Source organism: Poecilia latipinna, unplaced genomic scaffold (assembly GCF_001443285.1).
Source record: "Poecilia latipinna isolate Pla-1442-1.1 unplaced genomic scaffold, P_latipinna-1.0 Scaffold588, whole genome shotgun sequence".
Classification (NCBI taxonomy): Eukaryota; Metazoa; Chordata; class Actinopteri; order Cyprinodontiformes; family Poeciliidae; genus Poecilia; species Poecilia latipinna.
Window position 1 is genome coordinate 202,269 of NW_015113204.1, and position 12,743 is coordinate 215,011.

The 12,743-nt window shown below is 38.6% G+C and overlaps 1 protein-coding gene across 2 annotated transcripts; it reads right to left on the minus strand.

Moving 5' to 3' along the window:
- Positions 1 to 339: 339 nt before the first annotated feature.
- Positions 340 to 12,021, minus strand: tgfa (transforming growth factor, alpha). Of its 2 annotated transcripts, XR_001426216.1 has the most exons (8): positions 11,669 to 12,021; positions 10,568 to 10,729; positions 10,272 to 10,448; positions 6,377 to 6,491; positions 4,737 to 4,886; positions 4,544 to 4,635; positions 1,721 to 1,813; positions 340 to 1,605 (listed from the first exon to the last, which is right to left on the minus strand). XR_001426216.1 is itself a non-coding variant. In XM_015042418.1 (7 exons), the coding sequence occupies exons 1-7, from the start codon at positions 11,706 to 11,708 to the stop codon at positions 1,806 to 1,808; spliced, it is 744 nt and encodes a 247-aa protein (XP_014897904.1). In that variant the 5' UTR covers positions 11,709 to 12,021; the 3' UTR covers positions 340 to 1,805. The 2 variants fall into 2 exon arrangements, 1 of the variants encoding a protein (XP_014897904.1); XM_015042418.1 differs by having other exon boundaries at positions 340 to 1,813.
- Between the last annotated feature and the right edge of the window lie 722 nt (positions 12,022 to 12,743).

Below are 12,743 nucleotides of genomic sequence, written 5' to 3' on the forward strand. Positions count from 1 at the left end.
GTAAAAAAAAAAAAGTTAAAAATCGAATGACCAAGTCTCCCTAAAGAGAGCTGTGGATAAGAGAGATCCTCACAATTTGGTATGGATTACTTTTGTGAGATTAATGAATCAAATATTGATAAGTGAAGATATTATGTGCTGATACACTATGACCAAACACCAAATGCTGAAACTGAATTAAAAGGTGCTTCAACAAGGTATTAAACAGATTTCACATTTTCTTCTTAACTTTTAACACTTTCTTTTACCAGATTTGATTTTAAAGTTGAATTCTACAGTAAATGGGATTTTAACAGCAGTGTGTGTTAAAACTGTACCGATATAAAATACACACAGACAAACACTTTCATTTTTAATCTGTCATTGGAAAGCAAACAAATAAGTGAGGCTTTCCAGTTGTGACAACAAAAATCCAACCAGGTAAAGTTACAACACATTTTAGATCTTTCTAATAATATATTAGACTTATTTGCTTTGTTTTTGACACGTGAAAAAAAAATTATATCTTGTAAACAAAAACGTTTGTCATCTGAGTTTTTTTTTTTTCTTTTTGGCAAACAGATACCAGAACATTCGTTGTACAATCTGTTCCCCCCCACCCCCGCCACACACACACACACACACAGCACAAACTCAGGCATGCCAGCATTATAAATTCCTTCAAAAAGTTCTTCAAGCATTCTGAGGCTTTTCTCTTTTAAAAAAAATATATATATCAAAGTAGAGCCAAAACCGTAACACACCGCTTTTCTTCTAGATGACTCCACGCATGCATCCCCAGATGATGAGTACAAACTGTGCTTGTTCGGTGCTCATTCAGGCAGAATTAGTGGTTTTATTTTGGCATCTCCACATGTGGATGCTACCATAAAGCAACGTGCAGTGTGTAAAGTTTATATTTACAAAAAGAGCAAGAAAACTTAAAAAAAGTGCACCTTTCTAAAAAAAAAATAACTAAAAAATTAGCATAGAGAACAAAAAATGTGACCACCCAGGATGCGCATACGTTGGTACCGTTACAGATTGCAAATCTGAGAAAAGCACTCAACAGCTCAGGAATTAAAATTAACCGACAGCTTCAATGCAGGAATTTACGATTTTCCTCCAAAGTTTATCAGAGCAACTTTATGTTGCAGATCCCCGTTTTATAAAAGCTAAAGTCCAGAAAATGTGACGTCAGTCAGACCAGTTAAACAATTCCTACTTCTATCAGGTGAAGTGAGTTCCTTCTTTTATAAAAAACAGACACTAAAACATGTTTAAAGCATCAGTTTCCCCCCACACCAAAAGTTACTAAAAACGTCCTTCGTGCGCAACGACTTCTGAGGAAAAACGTGCAAAGACAATAAAAAAAAAGATAAAAATAGGAACTGTGGTCTTCTCAGTTATGAGAAAAGCTGATGGTCATCCTGAAGCCATTTGTTAAAAATGGTTGAATATTTAGCGGTCAGTTGAGTTGATGTCCTCTGGGTCGTCCAGAAACGGTAATCGGGGCATAGAGCTCTTTTCCAGGCGTGATTTGAGGTCCAAACAGACTGACGCAGTTCTGAGTGTGTATCCACTGAAAGTGAGAGCGAGGCGCACGCGTCCATCGTTTTCTGCAGTCTGAAAGCCACAGTCAGTCGGTGTGGTGCAGATTGGGGGAGGAATATACTCGAGCATTTTCACTTCCCACATGAAAAGCTCCAACTCAGTCATATTGAAGAGGGCAGCACTTTACCTCTGCTGTTCTTGGATCGTCTTAGAAGAATCTCCAGGGTCAGAGGCGCCGCACAGAAACACACAATGTTTCAAGCAGCGTCTCGTCAAACCACTGAAAGTTATATAGAAACAATAGTGTTATCAAAAATTGCCTGTGTTCAATTGCAATGATTCTTGAGGGCACAAAATACATAAATAACAAAAAAATAATCATTTCGTACATAAATTAGTGACAAATTCTCTTGGAGCAATATTTGGATAAACCAACTACACAGCAAAAAAAAGTCACAAGAGTTGTGATCAGTCAGCCAAGTTATAAAAAAGAAAATCTAAAGGATTTTATGTGATAGACCAACATGGAATTAAAAGATTACACAATTTCAAGTTATTTTACATATATAAATTTAGGGAAGTGTGACGTCGATTTGTTTTCAGTCCCCCGGTGTGTAAATCTGACCTCTGTCGTACTCCGTCTTCATGATGCCGTTTGTTCACTGAGGTTTTCTAACAAACCTCTGATGCCTTCATAGAACAGAGTCAATTACACACAGAAATCGCCCAACAACACCATGTGATTTCTGAGAGTAATTTATTGCACTAGATGTCAGTTCTGAAAATGTAGAAGATACTTTTAGATTTTTATTTGTATGAAAACTGGAAACCTTGATCAGTTTTCATTCCATTTAAAAGTCAGACGTTACTCTAAGCTGGTCTATGAGAAAAGCTTGAAGAAAATAAAATCGATTCGAGCCTCTGGATTTGATTTGGCTGATATCAGTGGATGACTTGTGCAAGGCAGAATGTCTGAACTCTCTATACCAATGACTTTTTGCTGAAGGAAAGTTGGTTATGGTCATCACATATAAAACAAAATTTGGATCACCAACTCTTTCTGACATAAAAAAAAAAATGAATGAGAGAAAGTGGAACCTACAAGAGGATCAATTCTTGAGGTGAATTTTACAACACAAGGTTGAACAGGTGCCTTTGTTCTTAAACTATAGTTGTGCAAAAATAAATATTTGGTTAAATGCATGACCAATGTTTGGCTACGGTGAGGAATTTAACTGCTGAGGTTTAGTACAGATGGTTTGCTTTCTGTGGCCAGTTTATCAGAAACTGATCTTACAGGCAGAACAGAGTAACGAAGTTTGGAGAATCAGGAAGAAGTTACTTCTCCTCCATGCACTAGAGCAGTGGTTCCCAAACTTTTTCTTCTGCGCCCCCCCAGAGGTTTCCAAACATTTTCTGCGCCCCCCCTATGGATCGGTAGCCTAAGGTACTTGTTAAGCTTAAGGTTCTGTATTGATATTAGCTAGTCATTATTACCTGCATCCAACAGCTTTACTCAACTCAGTCGGTTAGTTTGGAGGGAAAAACTGAAAAGTTATTTGCGTTTTGCTGGTTTGCTGCCGTGATTCTAACACAAACCTACGTAGCTCCACAGCAGCAGCAGGTCTCCTTCACAGGTGGAAACCCAGCGCGAGCTTCGTAGCGCTCATGTTGCGTTCAAAGGCGGCTCGGAAAAACAGGTTACAACATGTTAACGGATTAAACAGTTTTAACTGCTGATAAAAGTGACAGAGGACACAGAGATGGGAAGGGAGGAAGCCTCTACTGTATCAAATTGACATAGGAATAACAGAGTTGGCCATTCTAAAGTAAAAACCCACCGCATACAGTGTTCATGTTTTTTTTATCCAGATGGCTTCCTGCGCCCCCCCCTGCAATGACACGGCGCCCCCCCTAGGGGGTGCGCCCCACAGTTTGGGAACCTCTGCACTAGAGGATCTAAGAGCAAACTCTGCCCATCTCAAAACAGCTAAAACTAACATTTCAAAGCTAAATTATCAATTTTTCACACTCCGTCTCCTCAGCTAGGATCATTTGCCTTACACCACGACCGTTTTCTCAACCTCAAAAACACGGTGTTGTAACTGCATTCACAGCGGCTGCCAATATATCCGATCTCTAATGAGCTAAGTCCGCCGGGAGTTGATCCGTCTCTTTCAAACCAGTAGTTCTTACTCTGTATAATCCGGCTCATCGAGGCATCCTATTATCTTCCTGGAAAAAGGTATTGTGTGTTTGCTTTCGTAATCACTCTGATTTAGTTTCTACAAGTGTTGTTTTGGGATTAGATTGAAGTGAAGAGTCAAAGCTAAGCGGTGGCATCAGTGCAACACAATCACAGCTGGGCATAACGTCCTAATATTTAGAGATATTTTGATTCCTAAAGTCAAGACAATTCGCTCTATAGGGGCATGAAGGGACTAATCCAGAAAATAAAACAAAACTAGAAACCAACACAGCACAGTCAGCTCGTGATCTTGAGAGAAACAACAGCAAATGAATATTTTAAGTCATTCTCAGCTTCTTTACATAAATATTCAGAATTGGAAAAGCACTAAGAAATTGTCTGCATTGAGATCATGTGAACATTTTTTTTTTTGTAATGACCAAATAATCCTATAAGCCTTATTTAAAAGATGATGTGATTGTGTAAAGAAACGTGTGACATTAGATGTACTATAAAATACAAACATACTTATTCCTAATAACGCTCACGAGTCTTCATAATGAAGGTGATTAAAACTATAGACAAGGAATGATTAGGTAAACAGTCAATCAGGCAGCTGGTGCTGATTGCCTCAGGAAACCTGTTTCCATAAGTTGATTTTTTTTTTAGTCTAAAGAAATATTTAACATTTCATTGGATACATTCAACTGCTGGCTGTAAACTCTAATAAAAATTACACACTCAACTAATACTCAAGAAATCTGAGCTTCAACACATCTTTTTTTTTTTTATCCAACACAGCAAAGAAAGAAAGGGAAGTACCACTCTCTGGTGGATAGCATGTCGCTCCGTGCTTTTCTGCCATGTAGAGATGCGCTCGGCTCCGCCTCCGACAGTCCTCCCTCCACCAGCAGCTGAACGAGAGAGACAGTAGAAACGCTGAAGTAGCGGCCATGCAGAGATGCACATCGCAAAGGTGGCCTAAAATTTTAAATGCATCATGCAGGCGACTTACTGCAAGAAGGAACACAACACCATGATGAGGACGCATCCAATCACGCACAGCACGAGCACTGTGGCCACAGCCTGCTTTCTGTGGTTGGTTGCTACTACAGCCAGCAGGTCTGCATGCTCACACCTCATCCCAACAAAGCCTGGGTGACACCTGCAACGAGGACAGAAAGCCGAAACGGATGTCAGGAGGTCCTGGTTTTTATACAAGTCCTCCTACAGCAGGTTCACTGGCTGAAAGGCAAAACCGCCAATAACAGGCGGGATGTGGAAAGCAATAAATTAATCCCCGCCAGTAAGTAAATAAATAAATAAAACCAAGACGAAACTGTTTAAAACATCTGGAAACACAACGGGTCATATGTAATGCAGCCAGGAGCTGTTATTTCTAACAACATGGAACAAATAAGTTAAAATAAACCTGTAAATGTACTTTGTAAATATATTTAAAACTAAAAGACATTAATAAAAATAAACTGTGGGGTAATAAAACATAAATCAAGTTATGTGCATTTCAAAAATGTCTCTAAGACGATCTGACATCATAAAAATGTGCATAAACAACACTTGAGATCAACCAGCCACACAATGGACTCGGCCAATGTTCCCCTGAAAAGCTGGAAATCATGAAAACTAAGAAATCTCACCATGTTTGGTGTGTGATGCACTTCTATTGAGTCAAACTTAGATAAAGGTTTGACTCAAGACCCTTCTAGCGAGGGTCTAGAAGGTTAAATAGCTGTGATGCAAACATGAGGATATTCTTGAAATTCCTTTATTGTGTTACGTTCAAAACTACCATCTCTATTAGAACCCACAGCATTATTTTCTCTTTATCTATAAAAGCACTTCGGATAAAAAAAATAAAGGAAAAGGAATCAGAGCGGTCAAAATCAGCAGGTCAAACCTAAAGAGCCCAGAAATTAATACTGACTAAAAATATTAACATCTCTAAACAATATAAGATGCAATTAAATAACATAAGCAAGAAAATATAAGCTTAGTAAGATTAAAATATGTCAATAGAAACAACAAAAACTAAAAAGATCTTTCTGGAGTTTACTTTTAAAAACACACAGCCATCTTCAAAACATTAAACCATACTGACAATTCAAAGCCTAAACAATGTGTTTTATCACCAATTTAGAAGATTCAAAAACCTGCAACCAGAAATTGTGGTAAGAATACGAAAACTCCCTGTGCTTAGCCAACAACTAACGCATCAATGTGTTATTGCTGCAGTTTATGTAGAATTTTATTACTGCTAAGTTTGACTAAATCAATCGACTTATTTGTGATTTTTCTTGGCAATGCAAACTAAAAGCATGCACCATAAAACTAACTCCAGCTTTCCAGCACCATCAGCTTTAGATCTTAAGATTGCACTAATGTCTCAGCTGGCAGATGGCAACACTTTGCTCCAACAGCATGCAGAGCTGCAGGGAGCTTCCACAGGCAAAAAAAAAAAAAGAAAAACACAATCTAAAGCAATCACAACAATTGAGTAAGTCAGACACATCTGATCTGAAAACGAAAACGTATGTCTTACAGGTTTCACTTCCAAGAACAACTTTGTTGACTTCAGGTCAGGAGTCACAGCAGAATTTGACAAGCAGGATTTTTGATAATAATCTGATAACTTACACACATGCAGGCGTCTCCTCCAGGATCAGGAAGCGGCAGGTGCCATGAAAGCAGAAATGCCGATGAGAGTCAGGACAGTCATCGAAGTGAGACCGAACAGCCGCAGCCACAAACTCTGTGAGGGAAAACGGTGTCTATTTTAAAATGTAAAGACTGTTTGAGCAAAAATGCAATACAATGTCAATACATCATCTAATAAATTAAAACATCACTAAAGACCGGTATCCCCACAAAACTGATGCGATTCATCTCAACCTGTAGCTACGGATGCAACACGGTAAACAAAATAACCCTGCTGAGGACAGAGAGAGTCTCTAACCTCTGTCCAGATGTCACAGCAGCAACTGGAGCACATAGAGAGATGCAGTGAAGCCTTTATGCTTTAGATGTCAACTTAAATTGTTTTTCTCCAGGTCACTTCAAAATGTTGTTACAGAACCAGACATCTAAGATGACTGCTGGTGTCTCCAGAGAAATCAGAAGCACAAGATCATGCTAAGCAGTTAAGGCTCAAATAACAGCATAGCATGCTCCTGTAAAGGGAGCATGCTATGCTGTTATTTATATACTTTATATATATAAGCATATATACTTTATGTTATTTATGTTGTTTTGGCACTTTAAAAATCCAGAAATCTTTAAGAATAACTTGTGATTAGTCACAACTTTCGGTATTGATTGGAAATGAGTCAAACTTTGACAGTGCATCTCTGTTTTGCACACTGGAATTACTGCAGGTTTAAAAATTGTTCATGAAGACGGCCTCAGTCCTGAGACTGTTGTTGTGACCGAAGTGATTTCTGGGAAACATCTAAATGATTTGTTTAATTTAAAAAAAAAAAGAAAAAAGAATCGGATCATTCCGATTCTTTTCTGGTTGGTTGATCAGTTCCTCATGACTCTGAATCCTCCACAGGTGAGTTTAGAAACACAAACCAAACTGGGTTCCATCAAGACATGCCAGACCAGGTCAAAACAGATCGATCATCAGTTTGGACACCCTACGTTACATTTGTCTATTTTTATGCAATATTCTGGCAGAATCCTTTGATTTGACAGGCTATACAGCAAAGCTACTTGTCGTCAAAAATGAATCGTGTAGGTGATCCAAAGATGTGACCACTCAGCTGTCCAGCAGCCTGTACCAGAACTGAAAACCTCCCTTCCTCGGAACAACCTTCTGGCTATTTCAAAACAACCGGTTAGCTAAAAATTTCCCCCTTTAGTCAAGTCAAAAGGAGGAGCGAGTCAGAACCACGCAAATTGATTCTATAAATTCTGTCAATGTTCAATTGACACCAAAGCAAAGCATTTAATTTGTTCTATTGTGGCATTTTTATTCCCGAAACCTGATGGAGCATGGCCGGTTCTGAGTCTTCCTTATACCTTCTCTTATTTTTCCAGTCGCTTCATAGATTAAAGTTAAGTATCAAACCTAGAACAAGCTCATAATATTCATTTCTTCACACTAATGGTCTTTATTACCCATTTATTTATGTGTTTATTTTGCTTTATAAATCACAACTAGAACAATAAATGCGTCTTGATCATGAAAGATTATTTCTCACTGATTCTTTTAAATAAACATTTAAATTAAAAGTTATTAGTCTCCCCACTGAATATGACAACACTTTAAGCCTGATAAATGTGCACAATATCTTGTTGCTGACTGATTTTAATATGGAAATCTCTCAATGTAAAGGAAAAAAAAAAAAATTCTCCAAATCCATATTCGATAAATCATCTGACTGGTTAATGAATATTAAAAAAATTTATTCTCTTTAATGTAAACTACAGATTTCTCACAGCCACCGACTTTTTAAGCTACAGCAATCTGACAAAGTGAGCCACAACACCAACCAAGAACCCCCAAAAGACAGGAGCTGAAGAGGTTATGATTTGCCAAAGAACCTACTGACTGGCCAAGAGACAAACTGTGTAACATTTTATGAAATGTTGAAAGCAAGATTGTTCTTTTGGGATCCAAAAACTGCAGACAAATTCCTTATACAAGCATCATATTATGACGTTGGGTCTATTAATCACATAGATAAAGGATGAGTTTGAATGCATTAAAACACCCAAAAAGGTCATGTTGCCTTTTACTAAAGAAACAACCTCAAACGCACAACTAAGCGAGCAGCATCTTGGTTCCAAATAAGCAAAATCAAAGTTAGAGAGTGGCCACCCCAAACAAACACTAGACCTCAGACTCATAGAAAACTTGTAGGGCGACAACAAACATGCCGTTTAAGGTAGAAGCAAGAAACGTGCAGACAGACTGCAGCCTGATTGCCCTGGGCTGCAACACCTGTATGAACACAGGCAGAAGTTAGACGACTCCATGCAACCGTTCAGATGTGAAGAACCTCTCAGTGATACCTGCTGTGGTTAGCTTAAGGACTGCCAGGGAAGCTAACTTCAGGTTTTACAGTAAAATGTTTTGGTTTGTAAAGAAACATGTAGAAATTGCTTTTTTTTTTTTTGTTTTTAGACAACTTGATAATTTTCCTCCTCTCACATTCTGTAAAATGGGTACAGATTTAATATCTCTTTGTTTTGATTTATAATAAGCTGTCAATGTTACCAATGCTTCTGTCTGCAGGTAAATTAAAGCCATTTATTAATGTCGCATACTGTTTTTATTTCTTCTTTAATTATGTAAAGCACCTTGAAATGCCTTGCTGCTGAAATGTGCTATACAAATAAAATTTGATTTATTGATTGATATTAAAAAAATATGACTTCACATACAATTTTAACCCTTAACTGTCACCCCAAAACATCTACAGGTTATGAGGATACCAGTGTCCAGTTAAAGGGTTTTAAAACACACTTTGAACACAATTGTTTTTATATTTGTGTGCGTTTTCACCCCCCACTCCAATGGGGGAAAAACCCAGAAAGGCAACACTGTACAACAAACTAATTTAGTTTACTTAAAAATAGGCCAGTACTCACAACATAGTACCGATAAATGACATAAATCTAAAAATAACAAAAGGTTGGTAGAGGCCTGAAACGGAGACTGGTACTAAAGCCGACACCCACGCCACCAACGGTAAGGCCGCTAAGCCTTTTCTTCCATGATGTGCTGGATTACACCTCGGAGCCACAATTACAGCCGAAGAAAACTCCTGGTGAGAGGACAGACAAAAACCTCTGTCCATCAACCCGCGTCGGGATCTTAGAAAGTGAACATCCCTGCAGCTGCGTTTCTTTCTTTTTTTTTTTTTTTTTAAATAAAAATCTCAATTTACCCCCTGCAGAAAAAAAAAAAAAAAAAACACGCACCAGAGCGAACAAATAAACACCCAGATAAAACAGAGCATTTCTCACACGTAAGCAGTACATGTCACACAAATTCCTCAGTCGCTGTCGCAAACAAACAAAAAGTGTTTCTCAAGCACCCGAGACAGATGCCACAGTGTGGCTTTCAGGGTGACAAGGAGGATGGACATGCAGACAGATAGCTGCATTACAGACCTCGTCACACTCTCCATTCCAACGGTAAATGGGAGTTTGGATCGCAGCCTGCATGCATTGTCTCCATCCTTCAGACTCCATGAAAGCACTCTGTTGTCCTGCAGGCATCTGCCTACCAAGCCCTCTCTCTTTCCATGTGATTTTGGCAGATGATAACCAGGGTGGGGGTAAGGGGGAGCTGACACAAAACACCAGCTCTTAAGGGAAAGTCATTTGCTTTTCACATAATAATTCAATACTGTAGCACCAGCACTGGGGAAGAAGCTGAGAATACAGCTCATTATTGTTGATTTGTCATAATTGCTGCCCTGAGGATCAGTTATCAGCCACACTGTGCCCATAATGGAAACGGCAGCGTGGATCTGTCCTGGGGAAGCAGCACGGCTGTGAGAGGAGGAATGAAACATACTTTTAACTGGACGTTTGCTGGTCGTTGCGGCAGATCTTCTGGTTGTCGAGGTTGTGCTGCTGATGGTTGTGGAGGAGCCACTTGTTGGGCTGCGAGAAGCAGCAGCAGCAGAGGTATTAAGACTGACTGCAGCATCTGTGGCTGTTGAATTTGTTTGCTCTGATGTAAAAAGAGAACCTGGGAACAAAATGCAAAGATATAAAGTAAATAAAGTCCTACGAAAGCTAAAAAAAAAAAAAAAAAAGAGGGAGAGAGAAAAGACTGCTTTTTTGCACTTTTACAATTACTCAACTTACTTCTACTTGTAAGAAAGTTAGCTGTGCTTGTTCCTTTGCCACTAGTGGTCAAAGAGTTGCTACTGGATGCATCTGGAGCAGAGGTGGCGAGTGTCTCGATGGAACCATTCGCTTCAATCACAGCTGAACCGCTCGGACCTGCTCCAAATGTAAAGAAGGAACCTGCACAAGGGAATACAAGTGTTTTTAAGCACAACTTGTACACCTTTCCTCTGAGAAAGAAAAAAGAACAATCTCTATATGCATTTGTATTTAGCCCTCCTGAACCAATAATTTATAGATCCACTTAAAACGCTGCAATTTTTATCCATTTCTAAACGGCTCCAACTCAGTGAGATTGGACAGAGAGGGCCTGTGAATGTTATTTTTAAGTCTTGCCACAAATTCCCAATTGGATATGGGTCTAAACTCTTTCACAAAGACCATTCCAACTCATCAATATGCTTTTAACTGGACGTTTAAAGCCAGAGCTAAACTACTCCATTTTATCAGCTCTGGCTGAAAGTTTATGGTTCTTGTCCTGCTGGAAAGTGAAAGTTTGAAGAAGTTCTTCTCTAGAAAAAAAGGTTCCACTTTTGTCTCATCAGTCCACATGTTTTCCTCACAGACTTGGTGATCATCAAGATGTCTTTGGCAAATGTGAGACAGGACAAAGCAAGAACTCCACAGAGTTTGAATGACACCTTAAATATATATTTTTTAAAATCTACGTAAAAAAAATTTAATTGCAACGTTTCTGTTAAACAAATGCAAGGTCTGAAGAAAAACATAAAATCAGTCATATTTACCTATGACAATGTGACCTTTAGCTTTACCTTTTTACCAAACAGGTTGACAGGGTCAAACATCCACTAAAAGGATGAGACCGAGGCTCTATAAATACACAGCAGGCCCAGTGACGACAAGAAAAACTGAAACAGCAAAATGTCATTTTAATTAAAATAGAAGTGCATTAAATATTCATCTCAGATTACTACTTAATTGGTATTAAAACTGTATTTTACCATCAAACCTGCTTGCCACACAAGTTGTTTATTTTTTTAAAAAAAAACAGTTATCTAAAATAAAACATTTCATCTCAAACGTCGATCAAAGACTCACCGCTTATGAGAAAAATAGCATCCCACAAAATCCGAGTCATTGTGCCGGCTGAGGGATCTGAAGAGCAGCTTCAGAGAAATGCGGGCGCGTTGGAGAACCACATTAGAGGTGCAGCAGCAGAAACAGCAGCGATTATTTTAATCCGGGAATCCTTGAGCTACAGCCGCCGACCACTGTCAAACACAAGCATCTAATCCGCTGGGTAGAAGGAAAAACAATAGATAAAGTGGTTTTGAAGCAACTACAGCCGAGTTTTCCGTATCTTCCCTCCTGGATGCCACAGCCTTTCACTTGGCGCTGCTGCTCAATTGAGGAAACTCGCGTAATCCTGTCAGAGCAGACCAATTAGAGACAGATGGGGGAGGGGGAGAAGAGGTCTCACTCTGACCTCAATATCACTCGCTTTGTGTTGGCTTGTTTAATATGTAATAAATATAAATTATACCGTGTGACACCTCACCTTAGTAACACTGTTACCTGAATTATGAATTATTAATGTCACTCAGTGGGAACGTTCAAGTCAGCAGGTAGAAAAAAGAAATGTTTAATTATTAATAACAGTCTACTCAGTGTAACTGAATACAATCATTTCAAATGTGCAAACTTATAGCAACAAAAAAAAAGAAGAAATGCAAAAATGTGCAAATAATAGCAGGGATGTAAATAACCTACTGAGTTTATTGTGAGTTGTGATGTTAGAGTATTACAGCAGGGAGGAAGGACCTACCATAATGCTCCTTTGTGAATCTCGGATGGCGCAGTCAGAAGGAGGCCCACAGTTCTGTTCCAGCTGCAGGCATGAGACGGAAGAAATGGTAAGAATATCCACTTCTGAACAAATTCTGTAAAAACGGAGCAGTACAAAAACAATTACACTATTTATTAAATAACTTTATCCCTGCTTAAAGTTACCAAACATTCAACAATTTTGAAGGTTTGTACTGTTCAAATGTCAGTTCTGTTACTTTATGTCACTGTTTTCACCATGGAAAGAAATAAATACACAACAGTTGTTCCCCAAATGTTGGGAAGGTTGTTTTTTTTTTAGATCAGTCTTGAATGCAATTTACCAAAA